This window comes from Hemicordylus capensis, chromosome 16, assembly GCF_027244095.1.
Source record: "Hemicordylus capensis ecotype Gifberg chromosome 16, rHemCap1.1.pri, whole genome shotgun sequence".
NCBI lineage: Eukaryota > Metazoa > Chordata > Lepidosauria > Squamata > Cordylidae > Hemicordylus > Hemicordylus capensis.
Genome location: NC_069672.1, coordinates 7,416,684 through 7,444,093, shown reverse-complemented (window position 1 = coordinate 7,444,093; position 27,410 = coordinate 7,416,684). Strand labels below are relative to the sequence as shown.

The following is a 27,410-nucleotide window of genomic DNA, read 5'->3' as shown; positions in this document are numbered from 1 at the left end:
AGGCTCCATCCCCTGAGGGGAATATCTTCCAGTGCTCACACACATCAAGTCTTCCATTCAAAATGAAAACCAGGGTGGACCCTGCTTAGCTAAGGGGACAACTCATGCTTGCTACCACAAGACCAGCTCTCCTGGGAGGTGCTGCCAGTCAGTGGAGACAATACTGTCCTGGATGGACCAATGGTCTGACTCTGTATGGCAGCTTCTTATGTTTCTTGGTTTTCAGACAGAAGCAGAACAGCCATCTGTCAGAGAGTCTATCATAGATTCCTGCACTGAGCAGTGGGTTGGTCTAGAGGATCTCTAAGGCCCCTTCCAGTGCTAGCATGCTATGCTTTCATACAGCCATGTCTGGCTTACTTCCCCTCAAAAGCAATCAATTCCGAATCAAGGCAGAAAGAATTATTTATTTCTTTGGCAGATAGTTGCACAGAGCTGTGGATGAGGATGGAGGGCTTGTGGGTACGGACAGTGAGGGAGGCAGGCAACACAGTTCAAAGACCTTGAGTACCATCCCGGGCTGGCAGCGTCCAGATGGCCGAATCTGGCAGAAAGCAAGCCGGAAGCTTCCTCTGGGATCCTCTCACCCCGAGGGGAAGAGCAGGAAGCCAGAGAAGATGCTGTCAGCCCCTTCCGTGCCGATCACGGAGTTCTTCTCGGTGGGCTCGAGCCAGACGGATTCGCCTTCCTGCACGTTCAGCACCACGCCGCCCGTGGTGACCTGGAAGGCGTTGTACACGTAGTCGCAGAAGCCCACCACCTTCTCCCCGCGGTTGCTTCGGCCCTTCTTGAGGTGGATGCACAAGTTGTTCCGGGAGGTGATGTGATAGGTGAAGTAATACAGGCCGGGGATCTGACAGGTGAAACGGCCGTAGCGGTTCTCGTAGTTATTGTTGACGTTGGCGATCACCCGTTCGAATCGGATGGACTGGCCACGTCGAGGCAAACCGGAGATGCCCCTGGCTGCCGAGAAGGCCGATTTGAGGGAGGTCTTGTAGTCACCAGACTCTCCTTTAGGACCTGGGGGTCCGGGGAGTCCGGGGGGCCCTTTAGAACCTGCTGGGCCTCTGGGGCCAACTTTCCCTGGATAGCCGGCCTCCCCAGGTTCCCCTTTCTCCCCAACATCTCTGAAGTCTTCAACCCACCCAGGAGGACCTGTGGAAGAAAAGCAGAAAAGAACCCTAAGGGAGGGAAGCTGGAAGAAATCAGGGCCTCCCCTTTTGATGGAGGTGGGCCTTTCCTGGGGAATGGGCCACAGCTCAGTGGAAGAGCACCTGATTTAGGAAGCAGAAGGTCTCAGGTTTGAGCCTGGGCAGCGTCTACAGATTGGCCTGGGAAGGTCTCCCATATGAACCCTTGGAGAGATGCTGCCAGTCAGTGTAGACCGTACGGACCAAGAGGGATTGACGATTTGACTCGGGAGAAGGCAACTTCATAGGGTCATATGATAAGGAGTCAATTAACAGGTGAGGCCATGAGTCAGTTTAATCGACTCAGGTGCCCTCAGAGGCCTTGAGGGCACCTGCTTTGTGTGCAGGTAGTCCCAGGTTTAAGCTGCCAGCATCTTCGGATCGGCTTGGGAGAGACCCCTGATTGGCAGCATCACTCTGAGGTTTCAGACAGGGGTCTTTCCCAGCCCTACCTGACTCACTGGAAGGTAGCTTCATATGACAGAGAGTAAATTAACAGGGGAGGCCATGGATCAGGGGTAGAACGCCTGCTTTGCAAGCAGAAGGCCCCAGGTTCAATCCCTGGCAGCATCTCCAGGTAGGGCTGGGAGAGGCTCCACCGTGAAACCTCTAGTAGCCATGGATAGACCTGTCCTCCATGAACATAGCCTAGCCCTAGCATAGCATATTTTTATACACACACAAACATCATAGCATAGCGTAGCATAACATATAATAACATAACATAGCATAATATATCATAATAGCATAGCATAACATATTATATATTAGCATATAGCGCAACATAGCACATATTATATATAACATATTATGCATAACATTACACATATAATACATCACATCACATAACCTAAAAAACATAGCATAGCATATTATATATAGCATATCAAACACACACACACACACACACACACACACACACACACACACACACACCATAGCATAACATATAATAACATAGCATAGCATAGCATAATATATCATATTAGCATAGCATAACATTTATTATATAAGCATATAGCGCAACATAGCACATATTATATATAACATATTATGCATAACATTACACATATTATACATCACATCACATAGCCTACAAAACATAGCATAGCATATTATATATAGTATCTCTCACACACACACACACACACACAAATCATAGCATAGCATAGCATAGCATAGCATAGCATATTATATATTAGTACATAGCACAGCAAAGCACAGATTATATATCATATTAAACATGACATGACATAACATAACATAACATTAACATAGCATCAACAGATAAGATTGACTAGGCACAGATGTGCTACTGAGTCGCATGATAGATGCTACAATGAGACCCCGTGGAAAGATTCGAGCTGCCCTCCCCCCCCACTTCCCCCCCCCCGGCTTACCTTTTTCGCCCTTTCGCCCGTTCTCTCCATCTCGGCCATTGGTGCCTGGTGTCCCGGGCATTCCAGGGATACCTGGGATGAGCGATGGTCCCTGGCAGGTGCCTGCACTGGCCAGCCAGGCTGTGGGCAGGCACAGAAGCAGCGCCCAGACAAACATCTTGAGGACCCTGGAAGGGCAAAAAAGAAGAAGGAAAGAGCGAGAAGCAGAAACCAGCCTGAGGATCAGCTCTTGGGACTCACCCAGACTCTGATCCAGAGGAGATCACACAGGGACATAGGAAGGAACTTCTACCGAGTCAGTTCCTTGGCGCCCATCCAGTGGAGGACTTCTAATTTATTTTATTATGGCCGTAGACCAGAATATACAGAACAATCGATCAATCAGCAATCAACATGGGAAAATCTCACTCAGTATTGTCTTCACAGACTGGCAGCAGCTTCTCCAAGGTTGCAGGCAGGCGTCTCTCTCGGCCCTGCCTTGGAGATGCTGCCAGGGAGGGAACTTGGGAGCTTCTGCATGCAAGCAGGCAGCTGCTCTTTCCAGATATTCCCTAAGGAGAATCTCTTCCAGGGCTCACATGTAGTCTCACATTCAAATGCAAACCAGGGTGGGCCCTGCTTAGCAAAGGGGACAAGCATGCAAAGCAGATGCCCGAGCCCTGAGCTACAGCCCCATCCCCAATACAGGGGTCTCTCCCAGCCCTACCTGGAGATGCTGCCAGGGATTGAACCGGGGACCCTCTGCATGCAAGGCAGATGCTCTGCAGAATCTGCCACCCAGTTTACCAGGAACATCGGGAGCTGCTTTCTACTGAGTCAGACCCTGAGTCCGTCTAGCTCAGTATCGTCTACACTGACTGGCAGCGGCTCCTCCGGGGTTGCAGGCCGGAGTCTTTCCCAACCGTACCTGCCAGCCAGGGATTGAACCTGGGACCTTCTGCATGCAAAGCAGATGCAGATATGGCCCCAAGCTCCATTTTGGGAGATCGGAGAACCCAGAGGAAACCTTCTTACCTTGCAGCTGGCTAAAAAAAACCCCCACTCGGCAGCAAGGTTGGATGCGTTTCAGGGCCTGGCTGAAGACGATTGTGTAGCACAGAGAGGAAGACACATCCCTCTGCGTGCCTGCACACACACACACACACACACACACACACACACACACACACACACCACAAAGCATTCACCACTGCAACCCCCTCCTCACCCAGTGCTTTCAGCAGAAGGACAATCTGTGCTTCCCCTTTTCCTCCTTGGCTCTTTTCTCCTTTTTCTCACTATATCAGCACTTTCATATCCACAGAGGGAAGTGTGGGGCTATTTCTGGGGGGTCCGTCTTGCCAGCCCTGCACGAAATAAGGGGAAACTGAGCCTCGTGGCCAGGGCTTTCCGATAAATGCCATGCACAGGAGCCCACAAGGCTGACCGCAGCCCCAAACTCCGGAACGGATCCCGTCCACTCTGCTAGGCATCAGCAATTTGTGCTGAGCTGCTCTGGGCTCTGAGGGAACTATTTCTCTCCTAGGAACATAGGAAGCTGCCATATACTGAGTCATACCTTTGGTCTATCTAGCTCAGTATTGTCTGCACAGACTGGCAGCGGCTTCTCCAAGGTGGCAGGCAGGAGTCTCTCTCAGCCCTCTCTGGAGATGCTGGCAGGGAGGGAACTGGGAACCTTCTGCTCTTCCCAGAGCGGCCCCATCCCCTGAGAGGAATATCTTAAGGTGCTCACACATGTCATCTCCCATTCAAATGCATTCCAGAGTGGACCCTGCTTAGCAAAGGGGACAATTCATGCTTGCTACCATATCAGCATCTCCAGGACTGGGCTGAGAGAGACTCCTGCCTGCAGCCTTGGGAAGCTTGGTGCACTCATGTTGAAAAACGCTATAGAAATATTCATTGTAGTGGGTCACGGACCCTTTCCCCAAAGAGGGAGGCCCTCCCCAGGACAGACGCCACCAATTAAAACCTCCCAATTTTGCTCTCTGTCAAGTATTTATTCTGTTAAAGGGCTGCTTATTAGTAAGGCTGTGCATGGAACCGGCTGGTCCGGTTCGGTTCAAGTCTGAACCGGACCCGAACCAGACCAGGCCAGTTCAGTCTGGCACCCCTTTGGAAACCCAACCCCCAGTCCTGTACAGGGGGTGGTTCACAGACTCCCCCCCCCATTTTTAAAAACAAAAATTTACCCCCTCCAGGTGCTTCACTGAAAGACCAAGGAGAGGCGTCTGTGGAGGTTCCTCTTTCCTTCAAAAACAGCCCTGTTTGACCTTTCTTCGGGCCTTTCCCCTGGTGTGGTGGCCATTTTGGCCATTCTGCATGGCCTGGGGCCATTTTTGAAGGAAGGCCAGCATGGGGGAGGGGAAACCTCCACAGACACCCCCAGCCCCACTGCTGCCTCAGGGAAGCCCCCCGAGCGGGGGGAGAGTTTTGTTTTTTTATATATATATAGTAAAAGGTCCCAGAACCCATGCTAACTGGCTGGGGAGGAGGCAGGTTCGATCTGGGGTCGAGCCGAACCGGGGGTGGTTCGGATCGACTCCAAGCCTTTGAACTGAACCAGTTGGACTTCGGACCGGTTCAGTGCTGAAGCTGCACGTGCATCCCTACTTCTACGTCAAACCTGCCTGTAGGCCCATGTTTTAAACTACTTTGGTCACCTGCTGGATTTCAAAAAGGGAGAGACTGTATAAAAATCCCTTATGAGAGAGTGGACTACGGTTTGAAGCTGATTTGCATTTATATTAATAGGGTCTGCCCTGCTTTGCCTTTGAATGGGAAACTTCACTGGTGAGCACTAGAAGATATATTCCACACAGGGGATGGGGCCACTCTGGGAGGAACACCTGCCTGCTTGCATGCAGAAGGTCCCGAGTTCCCGCCCTGGTGTCTCCAAGATAGGGCTGAGAGAGACTCCTGCCTGCAACCTTGGAGAAGCCGCTGCCAGTCTGTGTTGACAATACTGAGCTCGATGGACCAAAAGCCTGACTCGGTAGGCGGCAGCTTCCTCAGTTCTTCTCTTCCTATGGGGTTTTGTCTCGGAAGAGCGAGAAACCACAACAGACACTCACTCACACAGATGGGCACGCTTGGGATATTGGGGGTGGCTTTCAGGGAAGAGGGTCCCTCTCACCTGAAGACTTGGGCCCCAGTCTCTTTCTTTGTCAGACGAAAGGCAGAACAAGCTGTGCGCCTGCTGCTGGACAGGAGAGGAGGCCGGCCAAGGGACTTTTGAGGTCATGAGATTAGGGACAGACCTATAAAACGGCAGATGGTTTCAAAGAACCTGAGGCACCCTCTGTCCCAGAAGATCTGCCAAGCTCCCCTCTCCTGCTGGCAGGGGCTCCAGCTGCTGCTGACCACCTGCTGCCACTGGCCATGTCCTTTGGCCACTTGCCCGGCTCCCAGGACCACCTTATCCCATTGGCCAGACTCCCAGTCGATGGAAGGAGGGCGGGTCTGGGAGCCAGGCGGCAGGAGGCAGAGGCAACTGGTGGCCACTGGGTGGACGGTCAGCTGGAGGGGAGGAGCGGGCATGCGGGGGAGTGAGTAGGAGGGGCATGGGCATCTGCACGCCACCACGGAGGCGCCGTCATGAGTTGATGTGGCCGAAGGCCATTGTGGCAAGGGATGATGGGATTTGTAGTCCATCAACCTCTGGGGAATCCAACATGGTGGAATTTGAAGCAAGGAGAAAGACGTCTTAACCACAGTGAGCATTGCTTCTGAGTAAACCTCCATAGGGTTACGCAGTCCGTGCCCAACGACACGTGTTAAATGCATGATCTTAAATGTTGCTGGTGTCTGTCTTGTGTTTCTTTTTTAAGATTGTGAGCCCTTTGGGGAGAGGGAATCTATCTATCTATCTATCTATCTATCTATCTATCTATCTATCTATCTAAACTGCTTTGGAAACTTTTGTTGAAAAGTGGTATGTATGTATGTATCTATTTGTTTATTTATTTTACACCCCGCCCAAACTTACGTCTCTGGAGAAATATAAACATTTGTCATATTGTATCTGTGTGTGTGTGTGTTGTTTTGTTTTATTTCCCCCCCCCCATTAAAAATGGGAAACAGAGTGGGCAGAGAGAAATGCTTCTCCCTCTCTCCCAACACTCGGACCAGGGGTCAGCCCGTGAAACTGAAGGTTGGGGAATTTCGGACCGACAAGAGGAAGTGCTTTTCCACACAACGCATAATTAATCGATGGAATTCTTTGCCATGGGATGTGGTGATGGCCACCAGCTTGGATGGCTTTAAAAGGGGCTTAGACAAATTCATGGTGGGCAGGTCTATCAGTGGCTACTAGTCTGGTGGCTGTGGGCCACCTCCAGCCTCAGAGGCCTCTAAATACCAGTTGCAGGGGAGTAGGAGAGAAGGCATACACATACCTCTTGCCTGTGGGCTTCTCAGAGGCATCTGGTGGGCCACTATGTGAAACAGGATGTTGGAGTAGCTGGGCCTTCTTGGGCCTGACCCAGCAGGGCTCTTATTATGTTCTTAAAAGTTAACTGGATCACAGTTCCCAGGACTAATATTTTTTTCAGGAGGGAAGTTGTGATTGACCATGGTAACTTCCAGGTGAAGCAGCAGCTGCAGGATGGGGTGTGTGTGAAATGGATCGGGGCCACAGTGGGGGGAAAGGGTTAAAGTCTCCCCTCACCCAGCCATAATCTGGATACTATGCTTTGGAGCATTTTTTTTTTAAAGGACACGTCGGGCTGCTGTGCTCCCTGGATGCTCTCATGGCCATGCACATGGCGGCGAGAGCATGAGGGCCACAGTGTTCCTCCTTCAGGACTTCCTCTCTCCCGCAACAAGGCTGCTGGCCAGACAGGTCCAGGCCGAGGGGGAGCCCGGTGCAGTCGAGGGAGCCAGGCAGCAGCATTGCCACACAACTGGAGGAGACAGGAAACAAGAGTTGGGAGGGGGAGGGGCTTAGAGGGGAATTGGAACACTGGGTCATTGAAAGTTGAGGCAGCCAATGATGAGGGAATAGGGTTGGAATTCACCTGGAGAAGGATCCGGCCAGAAGCAGCAAGGCAGGAGGAGGAAAAGGGGGTTGAACGACACCCTCCCCTGGACCACTTTGAGGCCACATCAGGATGAGGATAATGGAGACCCAGCCAAGAAAGGGGACTAGAGTGTCTCCTCCCTTTCGCCAACAAACAAGACCAAACAAGTCAAAGCTGTGACTGCTGAACTTCACTTTTTACACCATGTGTCATGTGCCTCTAACTGAAGGGGAGGAGAGCTGGTTTTGTGATTGAGAGCAGGGATTGTCCACTCTGCAAAGCAGGGTTCACCCTGGTTTGTATTTGGATGGGAGATGACATGTGTGAGCTAAGCAGTATCCATCCGGGTTTGCATTTGGATGGGAGACTACATGTGTGAGCACTGGAAGAGATTCCCCTCAGGGGATGGGGCCGCTCTGGGAAGAGCAGAAGGTTCCAAGTTCCCTCCCTGGCAGCATCTCCAAGATAGGGCTGAGAGAGACTCCTGCCTGCAACCTTGCAGAAGCTGCTGCCAGTCTGAGTAGACAATACTGAGATTGAAGGACCAAGGGTTTGACTCAATAGAAGTCAGCTTCTGAGGTTCCTAAATATAAGGGATGGGGCCATCGCTCATTGGTAGAGCATCTGCTTTGTATGCAGAGGGGCCCAAGTTTGATCCCAGACAGCATCCCCCAAACAGGCCTGGGAAAGACTTCTGCTTGAAACCTTGGAGAGCTGCTGCCTGTTAGTGTAGGCAGTGCTGCGCTAGATGAACCAAGGGCCTTTCTATGTTCCTATGATGCACAAAATCTGGTAGAGCACAGCCAGCTTGAGCAGCTGGTCTTGTGGTAGCAAGCATGACTTGTTCCCTTTGCTAAGCAGGGTCCACCCTGTTTGCATATGAATGGGAGACTTGATGTGTGAGCACTGCAAGATATTCCCCTCGGGGGATGGAGCCGCTCTGCGAAGAGCATCTAAGTTCCCAGTTCCCTCCCTGGCAGCATCTCCAAGATCGGGCTGAAAGAGATTCCTGCCTGCAACCTGGGAGAAGCCGCTGCCAGTCTGTGAAGATGATACTGAGCTAGATAGACCAAGGGTCTGTCTCAGTATATGGCAGCTTCCTATGTTCCTAAGTGCAAGTGCTTTTCCTCTCTTACGATGGACAATTTGTATATTACTATCTACCTATCTGAACTTTAACACTGGTGATTGTTTGATATTTCTGGAACATAGGAAGCTGCCATATACCAAATCAGACCCTTGGTCCATCTAGCTCAGTATTGCCTTCACAGACTGGCAGCGGCTTCTCCCAGGTTGCAGGCAGGAGTATCTCTCAGCCCTATCTTGGAGATGCTGCCAGGGAGGGAACTTGGAACCTTCTGCTCTTCCCAGAGCAGCTCCATCCCCTAAGGGGAATATCTTCCAGGGCTCACACATCAAGTCTCCCATTTATATGCAACCAGGGCAGACCCTGCTTAGCTAAGGGGACAAGTCATGCTTGCTACCACAAGACCAGCTCTCCTCTCCTTTCCGTAATTACTTAGTTATGTGTATGTTGTTTTGTTAAAATAAAAAATAAAAAATGGGGTGGGAAAAGAAAAGGAAAGGGGAAAAATACTCTTTGGGTGTGTTATTTATTGGATTATTGCAGGAATTTTGCCAGCGGCCTTTGTTTCAAAGCAAATGCATACCAGCTGGAAACAAAAACAACAACAAAAATAACCCCACAAAACGATTCAAAGCATTTTCATGAGCTCTAGACTCCTTTTTTGGAACCAGAGAGAGGGAAAGAAGCAGTTACACGGGGCTCTGGAACGGATCCATGCAGTGAGACCTTGCTGGGTGGTTCCGGAGCTTTGAGAGGGTCTAGTCGGGGAAGAGCAGGAAGCCGGAGAAGACGCTGTCCGATCCGCCGATTCCAATCATGCCGTTGTAGTCGTTGACGGCAAGCCAGACCTGGTGCCCAGCCTCCATCTGCTGCAGGACCCCGCCCGACGTGACTTGCTTGGCGTTGGACATGTGGTCGCAGAAACTGGCCACCTTCTCCCGGTCCTTGTACATATTCACGCAGAGGTTGGCGGTATGCGAGGCGTGGTAGGTGAAGTAGTAGAGGCCCGGGATTCGGCAGGTGAACTTCCCCGTCTCGGTGTTGTAGTCTTCGTTGGTATTGGTGATGGCTCTGTTGAAGATCACTGGCGTGTTCTTGGCAGGGTATTGAAGGGTTTGGCGCATCACCGTGAAGGCCGACTGGTAGTTGCGCTTGTAGCCGCCCGGCTCGCCTGAGATGCCTGGTTCACCCTTCAGGCCAGGATCCCCAGGAGAGCCTGGAGGACCTCGGGGCCCATTCTTCCCACCCAGGCCAGGTCCACCAGACTCTCCTTTCTCCCCCTTTGGACCTTTGCTTCCCGGAATGGCTGGAGCACCTGCATCATTCCAAGACAGAAGAGGTTCACGGTCAATGAATGAATGTATCTTTATTTCGTTCAAGGACCAGAAGCAAATCCAAAAGCAAAAACTAATGCTAATAGCGACTTCTATTCCAAACAACCGGAGGGGAAAGGAATATTGAAAACCAAGTAACCTTAGCAACAGATTAAAACACACACACATTTTCATCATCATCATCATCATCATCATCATCATCATCATCATCATCATCATTGTTTACACAGTCAGATAGGTGTTATTGACTGGTTTGTTTTATCCAGACATCGAGTCCTTCCCAAGGACCTGGGATGGCTGAATTCTGTCATCACTGGTGCTGCTCTTATTATAGACATCGTCGCAGAATATAGGCTGTTCCCAGTAAAGTTGCTTTTTGTAATTGGCTGATGGTGATTTCTGTGGCCCCTCTGGTGCTGAGGTGCTCTTCAAGGTCTTTTGGAACTGCACCCAGGGCGCCAACTACCACTGGGATTACTTTGGTCTTCTTTTGCCACAGCCTTTCAATTTCAATTTGTAGATCTTTGTATTTTGTTTTTAAAATAAGCGACATAGCAATACCAGGGGATAGCAGAATAGGGAAAAAAAGAAATAGGAAAAAATAACAAAATACAAAGATGACGATGATGGTGATGATGATGATGATGATGATGATGATGATGATGATTGATTCGATTTCTATACCGCCCTTCCAAAAATGGCTCAGGATGGTTTACACAGAGAAATACTAAATAAATAAGATGGACCCCTGTCTCCAAGGGGCTCACAATCTAAAAGAAACATAAGATAGACACCAGCAACAGTCACTGGAAGTACTGTGCTGGGGGTGAATAGGTGTCCTACTAAACCACACATCTTCTGCCAGACTTTACTCGTGATTAAGCAGAACTCAGCAACATCTAAAGATATAGATTTGAGTGAATTTGAATCCACTAAAGGGTAATTTACTTAAAAGTTGTCTGACTGTCCCAGAAAGTGTTTTTAAAATGGCAGCAGATAATGATAACAGATACCTTGGTAAAAATTATAGTATAGAATATGCAAACTGTTGTTCTGGTACGTCCTGTTTGACATGGGCATCAACATTTGGAAGGCAGAATCTTCTTCGGAACATAGGAAGCTGCCTTATACCGAGTCAGATCATTGGTCAACCTAGCTCAGTATTGCCTACACAGGCTGGCAGCAGCTTCTCCAAGGTTGCAGGCAGGAGTCTCTCTCAGCCCTATCTCTCCCCTCAGCCAGGGAGGGAACTTGGAACCTTCTGCATGCAGATGCTCTTCCCAGAGCGGCCCCATCCCCTAAGGGGAATCTCTTACAATGCCCACACATGTAGTCTCCCATTCAAATGCAAACCTGGGCAGCCCCTGCTTAGCAATGGGGACAATTCATGCTTGTTACCACAAGACCAGCTTTCCACCCTTATTCTTGAATCTCCCTTCAAGAATGGCCATGAGTAATACATCAAAGAGGGCTAGCGAGAACACTTCATTATTTTCGAATCGGTTCACCGTCAGAGGCCAAAAAGGGATAACTGATATAGAGGGTGAAGTTGTGAAGATCAGACCACTCCTCTAGTCATGTCACTACATGCCTCTGAGTCTGGGGTGAGATTTCCCCCTGCAGTGGCTTGCTAGGGATGCTTCCAAAATTTCAGGGTGAAATGGAGGCTGAATCATAACAGACTGACTCAATCTGGGCTCCCCCGTATCGGACCACCATGCAGTTTGGTTACAATCAGGCCGAAAAAGGTCCAATTCATTTTACTTCAATTTGGTCCTGTCTTCTCATGGTCTTGGGAACTCCCCAATACACCGAATCAAATCAGGGACCACTCCAAAGTGCACCATTCCCCATGGTGGTTGATAAGCCTTGAGATGGGGTCATCGGAAACCACTTTGCTTGCCAGACCAAATGGCTGGCCTCTGCCATTGCCATCAAAGCATGGGTCCCAGATCATGGCTCTAAGGGCCCATGTCACCACCACCTCACTGAAGCTAAATTGCTCTTGGCGTGGTCAGGGCCTGGATGGGAGACCCATGTACACCCCCTTTGGGGATGGGGATGGAGCTGAGAGGCAGAGCCTCTGTGTAGCATGCAGAGGGTCCCAGGTGAACCTATGGAATTCTCTGCCACCGGATGCAGTGATGGCCACTAGCTTGGATGACTTTATTTCTTTATTTTTTATTTATTCATTTCTCAAATGTGTACAGCGCCCCAAACCTTCGTCTCTGGGGGGTTAACAATAGCATTGTTATTAAAGGGGGCTTCGACAAAGTCATGGAGGAGAGGTCTATCAATGGCGACTAGTCTGTTCGCTGTGGGCCACCTCCAGCCTCAGAGGCAGGATGCCTCTCAATCCCAGTTGCAGGGGAGCAACCGCAGGAGAGAGGGCATGCACATACCTCTTGCCTGTGGGCTTCCCAGCAGCATCTGGTGGGCCACTGTGGGAAACAGGATGCTGGACTAGATGGGCCACCTTGGGCCTGATCCCGCTGGGCTGTTCTTAGGGTCTCATGGTGCTGCCAGAAACCTTGGAGAGCTGCTGCCAGTCAGTGTAGGCAACACGAAGCTCGATGGGCCAAGGATCGGACTCAGTGTCCATCTCGCGGTGTCCGCGTGGCTGGGCCGTCCCCATAAGGGGAGCTTACCTTGCTCTCCCTTGGATCCTTTCTGGCCATCTCGCCCATCTTTGCCAGGAGTGCCTGGCACCCCCGGTAGCCCTGGTGTGCCGTAGCAGAACTGGGACGTTTCCACTCCCAAAGTCGAGTCGGCCAGAAGCAGGCAAAGAAGGATGGATCCCCAGCCCAGAAGCCTCCTGGAGTCACCTCCCATCTTTGTCCTGTCGAGCGAGGAAAAAGAAGCAATCGGCAGGTTATGGGGGGAAATTAGGACATTGGAACATAGGAAGCAGACCCTGGGCCCATCTCGCTCAGTATTGTCTTCACAGACTGGCAGCAGCTTCTCGAAGGTAGCAGGCAGGAATCTCTCTCAGCCCTATCTTGGAGATGCTGCCAGGGAGGGAACTTTGAACCTTCGGCTCTTCCCAGAGCAGCTCCATCCCCAAAGTGGAAAACCATACAGTGCTCAAATGTAGACTCCCATTCAAATGTAAATCAGGGTGGACCCTGCTCAGCAAAGGAGACAATTCATGCTTGCTACCACCAGACCAGCTCTCCTCCCATAGAGGAGAGCTCCGCGGTGTGTAAATGTGGACTCACGCTTTTTGACACACTAACATAGGAAGCTGCCTTATACCGAGTCAGACTATTGGTCCATCTAGCTCAGTATTGTCTACACAGACTGGGAGCGTCTCTTCCAAGGCTGCAGGGAGCAGGGAGGCTCTGCCAGTGAGCTCCGGATGCTCCAGATGAACAAAGGACACTGCCAAACTGAGTCAGAGCATTGGTCCAGCTTGCTCAGTATTGTCTGCTCTGACCGGCAGCACCTCTCCAGGGGTTTGTGGTAAGAGTACTTCCTAGGGTCCCTCCCCTGTGAAAAGTTGCACCTTCTGTAATTCCCTGCTGTAAGAAGCTACCAAGACTTACTGGAGCTCTGTTTTCTTTTCTGCATCTTGTCACCGTCAGGTCTATAGAGCACAGAACCCAATCACATAACCCATGACCCCTTGCAATAGTAGCTGCCATTTCTCTGATTTGGGAGGGTCAGAGTGGGGGAGCTAGAAAGACAGAATGTTGTTCTTCAAGGCACCACTTTTTGCTGAGGGCATTCTTTCTGACCTGTTGGAGATTGCATGGACCTTTTGAGCAAGCAAATTTCAAGGCCGATTTCAGATGTTTTCCCAAGGAGAAGGGGCCATAGGTCAGGGGTAGAGCATCTGTTTAGCAAGCAGAAGGTCCCAGGTTCAATCCCCAGTAGCATCTCCAGGTAGGGCTGGGAAAGACTCCTGCCTGAATCCTTGGAAAGCTGCTGCTAGTCAGTGCAGACAATGCTGAGCTGGATGGAGCAAAGGTCAGACTCAGTAAAAGGCAGCACCCTATATACCTCTGTACCACAGTGGCAGAGCATCTGCTTTGCATGCAGAAGGTGCCAGGTTCAATCCCCAGTAGCATCTCCAGGTAGGGCTGGGAAAGACCCCCTGCCTGAATCCTTGGAAAGCTGCTGCTAGTCAGTGCAGACAATCCTGAGATAGAGGGCTCAGTGGTCTGACTCAGTAGAAGGAAGCTTCCGATGCGCCTAAAATTTTTGTGGAATAGCAGATAACATTTTTATAGGGCCATAACTCAGTTGTAGAGCATCTGCTTGGTGTGCCCAAGGTCCCAGGTTGAATCCTCAGCATTTGCAGGTAGGTCTGAGAAAAATTCCTGCGGGAAGCCCTGAAGAGAAGCTGCCAAAATGGGTAGACAATACTGAGCCGGATGGACCAATGGTCTGACTCAGTAGGCAGCAGCTCCTTTGCCCTTGGAGGAAGAGAGGGATATAAAATGTTAAAAAAATAAAATAAAAATAAAATAAAACTGCCTTGGTACTATGGAACAGATTCAAATGTTCATTTAACTGAAGTGGAGTGAGCCGTAGCCCAAACAAATAAGCCTACTGTTCAGAATTGTTGGGATTTATCATCACTGCAATTAAGAAAGTGCAAAACCATGGATCAGAGAAGCAACTAAGATTCCTGGGGATGTCAATAAATTGACAGGGATATTCCCCACCCCCTCCTTTTGTCTCCTGTAGTCCCATGTGGATGACCTGTCCCTGCAATGGCAAAAGTTGTGAACCACTGGCTTAGACAATTTGTCCCACCAAATTACATTGTGGCCTAAATTACATTAAACTGCTCAACCTGGGCAACAAAACCTAGACACCAAGAGATTCTTTCTAAACCTTTGAAAAGAAAAACCTGTGTAATTTCAGAACTTTCCTAACCAGCTTCTCGAAAAGCTTCTCCACACAATTTATACCATGACTTTTAGCAAGAGCTTTGGAATTGCATTGAGCTCCCAAAGATATTTGGGTATTTCTGTCTCAAAATGCTGTCTTCCAAATCTCTTTGCAAGATCAGTTTGCATTTCAATCACACTGAATACAACACATACTTAACTAAACCATTCAAGCTCAAAAGCTTTTTGTATATCTTATCTTCTGCTAATCACTCAGTGCCTCAGCTGGAGTGGAGAGAGTCAGAGAAGTCAATTTCAATTGCAATGCTTTCCCAAAGAACAAAGCATTCTGTCCGAAACACAGTCATTTCGATTTGGAAGCAAAAATCTCTGTTTTTTAATTCTTGATTTTGTTTTGGTTACAAAATCTCCGAAATTGCCATTTTCGGGCACAAAATGTTTTGCACCCGAATCAAAATGCACAAGCCTATGAGAGACACCTGAGGACATTCTACAGGAGTCAAACAAGTTGCCATTACATCCGTGACATCTCTAAGGCACTGACAGGGTGGTGTATCCCTGCTTGGAGAAAGCTGACCCATACACATTCCTGACCCCATAAAAAGGTCTCTCCTGGAATCCAGAGAGCTATTCCAGAGACAATCTCCACTAGACACCCCATCCCAATGCCCCAAAGTGTGTCCCTTCCAGAATGGGGGCCTCTCTGTCCTGAGCAACCCAGCCCTTCCAGAACCAAACGATGGAGCCAGATCTTTTCCAAAGCTGATTGTCCCATCCCAGAGGGTCAGTGCTGCCGACTAGGGTGGGAACGGTTCTCTGCCCTGAGATGGTCAGTCTTACCCTTGAAGGAGCAGATGGACCCTTGCAGCTTGCAGGCAACTCAGATTGACGAGGGGACAGCAGGCCAGCTCAGTGTGGGTCTGGGAACACTGCTTTGCAACAGCCTCCTCCAAAACAGGGAAGTTGGTGGCCAGGAGGAATCAGGAACTGGCCCCTCCTCCCCACCCCCTTTCCTCTTCTATTTCTATTTATCTGCCAAGCTTCTGGTCAATGCCTCCTTAGCATCTTCTGTTAGTGACCAGGAGCTTAGGTTTCCTGGAGTGGACTCTAACCATTAAGCGCTACTCCCCTTCCACTGTGCAAGCTTTCAGGAGATTCTACTCACTCTGCCGAATGTTTGAGTTGGAAGGGAGCCTAGACCAACCCCAGCTCAGCGCAGGAAAGGGCAACAGCATACACACATGGTAGATATTGATATACCGTTTTTCAGAAGTTCCCAAAGTTGTTGATATAGATATACATAAATAAATAAGATGGCTCCCTCCCTGTCCCCAAAGGGCTCACAGTCGCATAAAGAGACATAAAATAGACATTGGCAACAGCTGCTGGAGGGATGCTGTGCTGGGGCCGGATAGGGCCAGTTGCTCTCCCCCTGCTAAATACAAAAGAATCACCACTTTTAGAAGGTGCCTCTTTGCTCAGTGGCCAAACAGCCTCTGCCTGTGGTTTCCAAAGAGGGAGAACACCCCCTCCCCCTAGATCACAGCGTCATAGAGTGAGGATGGGCAGGGACTCTGAAGGTCTTCTAGTCCAGCCTTCGGCTCAGTGCTCTGTTACGACATCCCTGACAGGTGGCCCTGCTCTCATTGGGTTGTTCACCCAGAGGAGAGCCCACCACGATGAGCAAGGTGCCCGAGGAGGAGAGCTGGTCTTGTGGGAGCGAGCATGAATTGTCCCCTTTGCTAAGCAGGGTCTGCCCTGGTCTGCATTTGAATGGGAGACTACATGGGTGAGCACTGTAAGACATTTCCCTTAGGGGATGGGGCCGTAGCTCAGTGGAAGAGCACCTGTATGTTTGCATGCAGAAAGTTCCAAGTTCCCTCCCTGCCAGCCTCTCTAAGATAGGGCTGAGAGAGACTCCCACCTGTAACTGTATAGAAGCCGCTGCCAGTCAGTGTAGGCAATACTGAGCTAGATGAACCAATGGTCTGACTCAGTATATGGCAGCTTCCTATGTTCCTAGTACTACTACAACAAATATTTATATACCGCTTTGCAACAAAATTCTCAAAGCGGTTTACATAGAAAAACAAATTATACATAAATAGGATCGGCCCCCTGTCTCCAAAGGGCTCACAATAGAAAAAGAAATGTAAGGTAGACACCAGCAACTGCCACTAGAGGGATGTTGTGCTGGGGTTGGATAGGGCCAGTTGCTCTCCCCCTGCTAAATACAAGAGAATCACCACTTTTAAAAGATGTCTCTTTGCTCAATTAAAGGTAAAATGTGCTGTTGAGTCGATTTTGACTCCTGGCGACCACAGAGCCCTGTGTTTGTCTTTGGTAGAATACAGGAGGGGTTGACCATTGCCATCTCCTGCGCAGTGTGAGATGATGCCTTTCAGCACCTTCCTATATTGCTGCTGCCCAATATAGATCTTTCCCATTGTCTGGCAAGCATACCAGCGGGGATTCAAACCTGCAACCTCTTGCTCCCTAGGCAAGTTATTTCCTCGCTGCACCATTAGGTGCTCAATTACCCTTTAGGTATTTGGAGATGGCTTCTTGGAAGACGGCTCTCATATCTCCCTTTAATCTTCTCTAGATCATAGAATTAAGAGTTTTAGTGTCAGAAGGGACCTTGGAGGTCTTCTAGTCCACCCTCCTTCTCAGTGCAGGGATCTACAGTATCATTTCTGATCGTTGGCCATTGAGCCTCTCTTTAAGGCCTCCAGTGGAGTGCCCACCACTTCATGAGGCAGGCTGTTCCGCTGTCCAGCAGCTCTTATTTATGCCAAAGAGTAAAGTGGCAAAGGGGCTTAATTCATGGCATAACAATGAAATAGTAAAGGGAGTGCTTTCAGGGCAGGTTTGAGCCTCTTTATTGGAATGCTGGGGCCACCCCAGACCTCTGTCACTTGAGCCCTTCTCAGCTGTTTTGAACCCTGCATCAATTCCAGGTGAAGACTCTTCTTTTTGTTTTTCCTGGATATACCAGGAGCCAGCGTGGTGTAGTGGTTAGAGTGCTGGACTAGGACCGGGGAGACCCGAGTTCAAATCCCCATTCAGCCATGAAACTAGCTGGGTGACTCTGGGCCAGTCACTTCTCTCTCAGCCTAACCTACTTCACAGGGTTGTTGTGAGAAGAAACGTAAGTATGTAGTACACCGCTCTCGGCTCCTTGGAGGAAGAGCCAGATATAAATCTTCTAAATAAATAAATAAATAAATAAATATGCACTTCCCACAAAACCAGTTGGAACCCAGAATGCACAACATTCTCACTAGGAACTCTCTAGTTGGGGTTCTCAAACTTGGATCTGAAGATGGTGTTGGACTACAACTCCCATCATCCCCAACCACAATGGCTGAATGGCTAGGGATGGTGGGAGGTGTAGCACAACAGCCTCCCAGGATCCAGCTTTGAAAAGCCCTGCCTTAGAGGGTTTCCCCTGTTCTATTATTTCAATTGTCTCCCATTCAAATGTAAACCACGGTGGACCCTGCTTAGCAAAGAGGACAATTCACACTGGCTGCCACAAGACCAGCACTCTTCCCTTTATTCCTCCTCCTGTTCTATTACTTCAGTTGGTTCTTGGATTCACTTTTCTTGGATTCGTGGTTTCTTGGATTCACTTTGACCTGCTCTCCTCCAGAATTCCAAAGGGAGAATTTCTAAAATGAATTGTGGAATTGGGATATGTACAGTTTGAGTGTGCAGTACAGGAGTTCCTCGTTAATCGTGGGTCCAGTACTTGCGGTTTTGTGTGTCCGTGGTCAGGTAATGTACACCTGACTTCGGTACAAGCAATGTGAAACCAGCAAAAAATGAGTTAAATCTGCATATCCTCAGATTGGAGGCCACCGGAAATGACTACGGAGGTCATTTCCGGCTGCCATTTTGTGCGTCGGAGCCATTTTGTGGCTTGTTTTATTTTTTAAAAAAGTTTTAAAATCACAGTGGGTGGATTTTGGCAATTTGGGTTTTTTTTTTTTTGGCAAATTTGGATTTTTGGCCATTTGCAGGGGGCATTGCTGGAGTGCTGGAGGCCTGTGGACCACAGCCGGACACTTTATTTTGCATTTCCTCCCCATTCTGGCCCATTTTTACCCCCAGTTTCCCAGCCTCCAGGAACATAACCCTCTGTGCTTACATTGCCTGTAATGACCCCAATATTCACAGATTCCTTATCAGCTGCAATGTTGGGGAACAGAACCCCCATGAATACCGAGATGTTCCTGTATGTTTTTGGTTCAGTTTTCAACCTTCTCCATGATGTATTTGTAGGGGTGTGTCTTAGGGAGAGAACCAGGGTCCCAAGATAACTTGACAATTCTGTTTTCTCTTCTGACTTGGTGTAGATGGCAGCATTGACACACAATCCACTCCAAGCACCCTCGCCTCCCCTCCCCTGGTCCATAGTGCAGGTGTATGAGACATCAGGTCAATGTGGGAGGAACCCTTGGGACCCAAAGAGCAGCAACCTTTGGTGACTGTGAGAACACTCCCGCCATGTCTGTGGGTAGTTCCCTCCCAAGCCCTCTTCAGACACTGAGCCTACTCTCACGACCACAGATTCCTGAGCAGGAGACGGTTAGCCCAGGGCTGGAAGTCCTTCCGACCCAGCAGTTCTGAACCTGGGTAGACCAGCTCTGCTACTCAAAAGTGAGAAAGGACAAAAACAGAGCCCACCCTACCTTCTGTTTTGGACATCTGTGCCACCAGAGCGTTTTAAACTGTGTCTGGGCTGCCGGCAGCCATGTTAACCATAGAGACAGGTGAAAAGCAGGATCAGGGACAGGAGAGCTCTGGATGTACTAAGGGATTCCTAGGCTGCTGACAGCTATGTTAACCATAGAGTTGGGTGGGAAGCAAGGCCAGGGAGAGGAGTGCTCATCTCACTGTTCTAAGGAATTCCTGGGCTGCCGGCAGCCATGTTAACCATAGAGTTGGGTGGGAAGCAGGGCCAGGGAGAGGAGAGCTCTTGCTATATTAGTGGCGGCCTTTCCACTGCCCGTTCAATGCATTGTGGGATAGCTGGAGGACCCAGCTCCTATTTTCACCACCATATTTAACAGGAAGAACTTGGCGGGGGGGCACTTTCCTTAGATTTAGGTAAATTCGGTATCCGCATACGGCTGTCATGTCTGTGTGTACATGGGTTTGTGCGAGGGTACGTGCCTTCATTTAAAAGATGAACCTGGGTACAGCCCCCTCATAAGCAGGGCGCAGATGGGAGGTATCCCTACTGTCCATGTGTTGAGTATAATACGTGATCAGCTGCACATGTGCACACATTTGTACGTGCGTACATTGTGCACAGATGTTCTGTTCAAGCCATGCTCAATGTGAATAGAGGCTTCGTATTTCCTTAAACCAAGAGATGCCGACTGAACACACTGCATTGTTCCTACAAAGCAAGTGGTAATTCTCAATATTTATTGTGCACCAAGGAAGAGAGATACAGCATGCAGAAGTGGCATAGACGGGGGACTGGGGAAAGCATACCTACACCCACACACAACAGCCTTGCAGAGCGGTCCCGGTAGCGTTGCCACAAGAGGTTGGGACTTCTCCACGCCATCCTCCTCATTCGGATGGGAAGAGCAGGAAGCCGCTGAAGACGCTGTCGGCATCGGTGCCGTCATAGACCGCGCTGCCCGCCTGGGGGTCTGTCTCCAGCCAGACGCGTTCGCCCTCGTTCAGCTTCAGGACGCTGCCGCCCGAGTTGACCTGCAGGAGGCCTTGGCTGTTGGTGTCACAGAAGGTGGCCACGGAGGCTTCTTTGTGCTTGAGGGTGAGGCACAGGTTGCCGGTGGAAATGACTTGGAAGGTGAAGTAATAGTAGCCGGGGGTTCTGCAGGTGAACACCCCCATCTCCCCACTGTAGATGTTGTTTGAGTTGGTTATGATCTTGTCAAAGACCACAACGTTGCCGTTCGCAGCTGGCTTGCTCCGAGAGGCCGAGAAGGCTGGCTTGGGTTGCTCGGCCATGTTGCTCACTTGTCCCTTCTCACCCTTTTCTCCTAGTTCACCAGGAGGGCCGCTGGGCCCAGGTGGACCATGGTAACCCTGGTTCCCGGGCAAGCCAGGTGGGCCAGGCTCACCTGGGTCACCTTTGGGTCCCCGTATCCCTGTGCTCCTTGCAGCCTTCCCTGAAAGAAAAGCAGAAATTTACGGGCCTGAGGGTCACACTCCGGGAAGGGAAGAGGCCGGCGGGGTGAAGCCCTTTCTTCAGCCTCTCCTGCTTTTCCCTCTGGGGTGTGTGTGCGCGCATGTGTGTGTGTTGACCATACAGTCGCTGCAGGGGAAGACCTGATGGAGACTGACCCCACATTAAAGCTATTCAAAGCCTCTCCAAGAAAATTGTGTGTATATGTGTGTGAGTGTAGCTATAGAAATACAGAAAGAGATATCTCCTGCGTGTTTGCATTTGGAGATATAAGCAGAAATCTGCAATCATTTCCTGGTATCCAGACTCAATTACTCCTGAGTAGTCACAGTGAAATCAAGTGGTCCTTTAGAGTAACTCCTGAATAGTACTATTCGGTAGGTTAGTCTGGGATTCAACCATGATTTGTGCTTCCCAATTTCTCACTAAGAAGAAAAATAATAGCCTCTGTGTGTGTGTGTGTGTGTCTGCGTCTGTGTCTGTCTCTGTCTCTGTCTCTGTCTGTCTATCTATCCGTCTGTGTCTGTCTGCCCAGGAAACCTGATATGCATTTTCCAGAGAAGCTTTTCACTGGTGAGAAATGCCATGTAGGAAACTGCTTTCCCATGAGGCCACTAAAGGCTTTGTGCTACACTCCGCATTTTTTTTTATTTTTCGCATGTATATATCGCCCCATATACAATCTCTGGGTGGTAAGCAAAATGGCAGGAATCCTCATATGTCGGCTGGATAAAATGCTCACATCGGTAGCTGCCTAATACTGAGTCAGACCTTTGGTCCGTCTCGCTCAGGATTGTCTACACTGACCGGCAGCAGCTCTCCAGGATTTTGGATGGATATTTCCCAGCCCCACCCGGAGATGACAGAATTCAACCAGGAGCTTCAGCATACAAGGCATGTAGGTTATGTGGCCCTGCCTAACTGAACATACACAGGTTACCTTATGCTGCTGAATCAAACCATGGGTCGTTCTAGCTCAGTATTGTCTATGTAGACAGGCAGCAGCTTCTCCAAGGGGAGAAGGAACTTGGAACCTTCTGCATGCCAAGCAGATACTCTGCCACTGAGCTCTGTGTGTGTGTGTGTGTGTTCACCATACAGTCTCTGCAGGGGAAGACCTGATGGAGACTGACCCTCCGTTAAAGCTATTCAAAGCCCCTCCCAGAAAATTGTGTGTGTATATGTGTGTGTGAGAGAGTGTCCTCATTGCTTCTGCCTGCCGCTCTGCAGAAAAGATGACCCTTCTCAATTTGGGGCTCTTTGAAATAGTGGTGGCTGCAGACAAAAATCGAGGGGAGGGGGCATAGAAAGAGGAAAAAGTGCATTTATGAGAGGGCAAGCTGTGACCCACATAGATCTCTGAAACAGAATTGGCGGACCAGTGTGTGTGGGAGGATTATATTATTATTATTTATTTATTTGAAATATCTAAACCCTGCCCCTCCAGTGTACGGCTGCTCGTGGCAGCTCATAACTATAAGATAGACACAGATACAATGGAAGTAATAAAATTAATTAATTTTTTGTTAAAAGTCAGATTAAAAACCATAATTATTAGGTTCAAATTAAAACTGAAAATTATAAAAAGCTAAAGAACCTACCAGACATAACAAAACAATAATGGAGCATTAAAAAGCCTCCTTAAAAAGGTGCATTTTGAAATGTTTTTCAAAAACACTGAGGGAGGGAGCATGGCGAAGCACTTCAGGGAGGGCGTTCCAAAGCCGAGGGGCCACAACGGAAAAGGCCCTGTCTCTAGTCCCCGCCAACCAGATCTCTACAGGTGAAACTCGGAAAATTAGAATATCGTGCAAAAGTTCATTAATTTCAGTAATGCAAATTAAAAGGTGAAACTGATATATGAGACAGACGCATTACATGCAAAGCGAGATAAGTCAAGCCTTAATTTGTTATAATTGTGATGATCATGGCGTACAGCTCATGAAAACCCCAAATCCACAATCTCAGAAAATTAGAATATTACATGGAACCAATAAGACAAGGATTGAAGAATAGAACAATATCGGACCTCTGAAAAGTATACAGTGTACTTTGCTTGATTGGCCAGCAAACTCGCCTGACCTGACCCCATAGAGAATCTATGGGGCATTGCCGAGAGAAGGATGAGAGACATGAGACCAAACAATGCAGAATTGCTGAAGGCCGCTAATGAAGCATCCTGGTCTTCCATAATACCTCATCAGTGCCACAGGCTGATAGCATCCATGACACGCCGCACTGAGGCAGTAATTGCTGCAAAAGGGGCCCAAACCAAGTACTGAATACATATGCATGCTTATACTTTTCAGAGGTCCGATATTGTTCTATTCTACAATCCTTGTCTTCTTGGTTCCATGTAATATTCTAATTTTCTGGGATTGTGGATTTGGGGTTTTCATGAGCTGTACGCCATGATCATCACAATTATAACAAATTAAGGCTTGACTTATCTCGCTTTGCATGTAATGCGTCTGTCTCATATATCAGTTTCACCTTTTAATTTGCATTACTGAAATTAATGGACTTTTGCACGATATTCTAATTTTCCGAGTTTCACCTGTATTAGTGGCGGGGCCATGAGCAGGGTCTTAGATAAAGAGCCGAGGGCCCTGGCAGATTCAAAATTATCTACCTACCTACCTATTTATTTATTTATTTATTTATTACACTTATATCCTACAGAGGAGCTCAGAGGTTACATGGCTATTTTTATCCTCACAACAACCCTGTGAGGTAGGTCAAGCTGAGAGATACATGACTGGCCCAGAGTCACCCAGGGAGTTTCATGGCTGAATGGGGATTTGAACTCGGGTCTTCCCGGTACTATGTTTTTTCAGGGGGGGGTGGGATTTGCCCCCTTGTCCTGTCCTGGAGCTGCCCTGGCTTCAAGGATGTCTTACCTGGTTCACCAACATCACCTTTTTGTCCTTGCCTCCCGTTCAGGCCTGGGACCCCGGGGTGCCCGTCCCTGCCATTGGGGGCTTGGCACACGGTCCCTTGAGGAGCTGCAACCTCGAGCATCAGGGCCAGGACACAAATTGCCAGCCGGAATCGGCTCGCCATCCTGCGCCTGCAGACATCAGCGTGAGACAGTTTTATTTTATTTTTATTTATTTTACTTAGCATATTTCTAAATATTTAGAAATAGTTTGAAGGCCTTGCTGGGCAGTGCCCACCCCTTCTGGTTTCCTGGTGAGACTTTCCCCACCAGGGCTTAATCTAAGGTCATAAGAAGCCAGTGCAGTACCCACCCACCCCAATCTGTGAGCACCTCCCACACTTTTTCTAGCGGTCAAAAAAGAAAGGAACACACACCCCAAACATAACAGAGAAACTGAGAACAAACAGAGAACGTCAGAGAAAGAGACCAAGAGGGAAGAAATCCGATGGATATTTTTATATTGCTTTTCAACCAAAGTTCCCAAAGTGGTTTACATCTATCTATCTATCTATCTATCTATCTATCTATCTATCTATCTATCTATCTATCATGGCTCCCCAAAGGGCTCACAGTCTAAAAAAGAAACACAGGATAGACACCGGCAACAGTCATTGGAGGGATGCTGTGTTGGGGCTGGATAGGGCCAGTTGCTCTTCCCCTGCTCAGTAAACAGAACCACCACTTTTAAAAGGTGCCTCTTTGCTCAGTTAGTGGGGTGGGCGGGGGAGAAAGAAAGAAAGAAAGAAAGAAAGAAAGAAGCAAGGAAGGAAGGAAGGAAAAGAGAGAGAAAGACATACAGAGAAGAGAGGGAGAGAGAAAGAAAGAGAAAAGGAGGGAGGGGAGAGAGAGAGAGAAAGCAGGGAGGAAGGAAAGAGAAAGACATACAGAGAAAGAGAGAGGAAGAGAGAGAGGGAGGGAGAGAAAGAAAGAAAGAAAGAAAGAAAGAAAGAAAGAAAGAAAGAAAGAAAGAAAGAAAGAAAAAGAAAGAAAGAAAGAAAGAAGGAAGGAAGGAAGGAAGGAAGGAAGGAAGGAAGGAAGGAAGGAAAAGAGAGAGAAAGACATACAGAGAAGAGAGGGAGAGAGAAAGAAAGAGAAAAGGAGGGAGGGGAGAGAGAGAGAGAAAGCAGGGAGGAAGGAAAGAGAAAGACATACAGAGAAAGAGAGAGGAAGAGAGAGAGGGAGGGAGAGAAAGAAAGAAAGAAGGAAGGAAGGAAGGAAGGAAGGAAGGAAGGAAGGAAAAGAGAGAGAAAGACATACAGAGAAGAGAGGGAGAGAGAAAGAAAGAGAAAAGGAGGGAAGGGAGAGAGAGAGAGAAAGCAGGGAGGAAGGAAAGAGAAAGACATACAGAGAAAGAGAGAGGAAGAGAGAGAGGGAGGGAAAGAAAGAAAGAAAGAAAGAAAGAAAGAAAGAAAGAAAGAAAGAAAGAAAGAAAGAAGGAAGGAAGGAAGGAAGGAAGGAAAAGAGAGAGAAAGACATACAGAGAAGAGAGGGAGAGAGAAAGAGAGAGAAAAGGAGGGAGGGGAGAGAGAGAAAGAAAGCAGGGAGGAAGGAAAGAGAAAGACATACAGAGAAAGAGAGAGGAAGAGAGAGAGGGAGGGAAAGAAAGAAAGAAAGAAAGAAAGAAAGAAAGAAAGAAAGAAAGAAAGAAAGAAAGAAAGAGAGAAAGGGAGGGAGGGAGGGAGGGAGACAGACTTTTTTCTCATCTATTTCTCCATCTCTGATCCTCATTAAATCCCCACAATCCCAACTGCACCTAGTTTCTACTGCACAATTCCCCCCTATAGCATAAGAAGTGTCTAGCTGCACATTAAATAAACCCTGTTCCCCACCATTATACTTTTCTGCTCCAAAAAATACTGATGATGTTATCCTGAGCCAGGAGGGTTGCAGATGAACTTCTGGGGGTCATTAAAGCTTGTCTAAAGTGGAGAGAAACTTTATTAACACCCACATTCTTCTCTGGCTCAGATTAAAATCCGAGTGGAAGAAAAACTGCCAACATGCCAACTTGCGTTTTGGGCAGTATAAAAATATGCCAACTTGCATTTTGGGTGGTAGAAAAATATGCTAAATAAATAACATCCATTACCTGAGAATTAGCATAGTTGCATGACATTATAGAAGGATCAAATTCACACCTTTTGGTGGCAAAAATCAAGGGAGGGAGCCAACCCCTCCCCGCAAGGCTTCCCGGGGTAGTTGGACCATTTATCCAGGCTTGGGGAAATGAAGAGATCGTCTGAATTTTTCCAAGGATCCCACATGTTTTCTGACCTAACAAATGACCTGGCGTTAGGATCTCCCTTTCAAGAACAATCTAAAGGGAGCCTTGTTGGATAAGGAATGCAAGAGAAGTTGTAGTAAAATTAAAGTGACGCTGTAGTAAAGGTGTAGTAAATTTGTAGTAAACTTGTAGAAACCTTATAGTTGGGGATAGAGAAAGAAACCCGAGCATGAAGTAGGGAATGTGAGAGCTCTTAACTGGAGATCTATCCAGGGCTGAAATGAAAGCATTAAATGGCTCACACAGAAGATCTCAAACTGCAGTCTTATGAACATGGGTACTCAGAAGCAGGGCCAGAACTCAAATTCCTTCCATATGAAATCCAAAAGAGAAGGTCAGGATTCCTCTGAGGAGAAACGGAGATCCAAAGAGGGATTTCAGACTTCCTCCCAAGGAGAAAATGCTGGAGACTTTGCTCAGGTGGCTTCTCCACATCCCAGCTCAGAAGTAAGCCCCATTGAGTTCAGTGGGGTGCACTCAGAGCATCGGCTCACAATTCTGACCGCACTTTTGGGGTAGGAAAGAACACTATAGGGTTGGCTTGCAATCGTTGTGATGCCTGTATATGCACTGAATGGGCGCTGCATCATGGATTGTGTGTGGCAAAGCAGAGAGTGGGGTAGGTTATCTGGAGGAACCAAACTGGCATTACAGAAAGGAAGGGCAAGAAAGAACCCCAGAAGGGTTGCTTACCTCCTTGGATGGTTCTCCATCAGCTTCTTCGGGAGGAGTGTATAAAGAGAGAGGCAAGAGCAAATGATTTTGGCTGAGTCACAGAAAATGAAGTTTCCCTTCCTTTTCCTCTCTCCTCTTAATTGCTTCCCCTTTTCCTCTACGCCCCACGAGCTCAGAGAAATTTATAACTCTGCAGTAGGGACAGACTACCCTTCTGCTATTTGATAAATGGGGGGTGGGGAGGGCAACCACAGAGGCCCCATCCAGATTCGGACAAACAAGTGAAGCTCTCCTTCCTCCCAATGCAGTCTTGATCCAGATTAGGAGGGGCATGGCTGTTGTTGTCGGAAGCAAAATTAAGCCCATTGGTGCTGAGAACAGCACTATGGCAGTATCCCAGGCATTAGGGACCTTGGGAACTGTGATTTTCCCAGGGCAAGTGTAGAC

The 27,410-nt window shown here is 48.6% G+C and overlaps 3 protein-coding genes across 3 annotated transcripts; all 3 read right to left on the bottom strand.

Moving 5' to 3' along the window:
- Positions 1-387: 387 nt before the first annotated feature.
- Positions 388-3,758, bottom strand: C1QB (complement C1q B chain). The gene is made up of 3 exons (XM_053281559.1): positions 3,605-3,758; positions 2,591-2,757; positions 388-1,155 (listed from the first exon to the last, which is right to left on the bottom strand). Exons 2-3 carry the CDS (start codon positions 2,745-2,747, stop codon positions 584-586), a joined length of 729 nt encoding a protein of 242 aa, XP_053137534.1. The 5' UTR covers positions 2,748-2,757; positions 3,605-3,758; the 3' UTR covers positions 388-583.
- Positions 3,759-9,205: 5,447 nt separating this feature from the next.
- Positions 9,206-15,854, bottom strand: C1QC (complement C1q C chain). Its single transcript, XM_053281558.1, has 3 exons — positions 15,732-15,854; positions 12,681-12,871; positions 9,206-10,013 (listed from the first exon to the last, which is right to left on the bottom strand). Exons 2-3 carry the CDS (start codon positions 12,862-12,864, stop codon positions 9,457-9,459), a joined length of 741 nt encoding a protein of 246 aa, XP_053137533.1. The 5' UTR covers positions 12,865-12,871; positions 15,732-15,854; the 3' UTR covers positions 9,206-9,456.
- Positions 15,855-20,313: 4,459 nt separating this feature from the next.
- On the bottom strand, positions 20,314-27,133 carry C1QA (complement C1q A chain). The gene is made up of 3 exons (XM_053280586.1): positions 26,982-27,133; positions 23,964-24,133; positions 20,314-21,046 (listed from the first exon to the last, which is right to left on the bottom strand). The coding sequence occupies exons 1-3, from the start codon at positions 26,999-27,001 to the stop codon at positions 20,481-20,483; spliced, it is 756 nt and encodes a 251-aa protein (XP_053136561.1). The 5' UTR covers positions 27,002-27,133; the 3' UTR covers positions 20,314-20,480.
- Between the last annotated feature and the right edge of the window lie 277 nt (positions 27,134-27,410).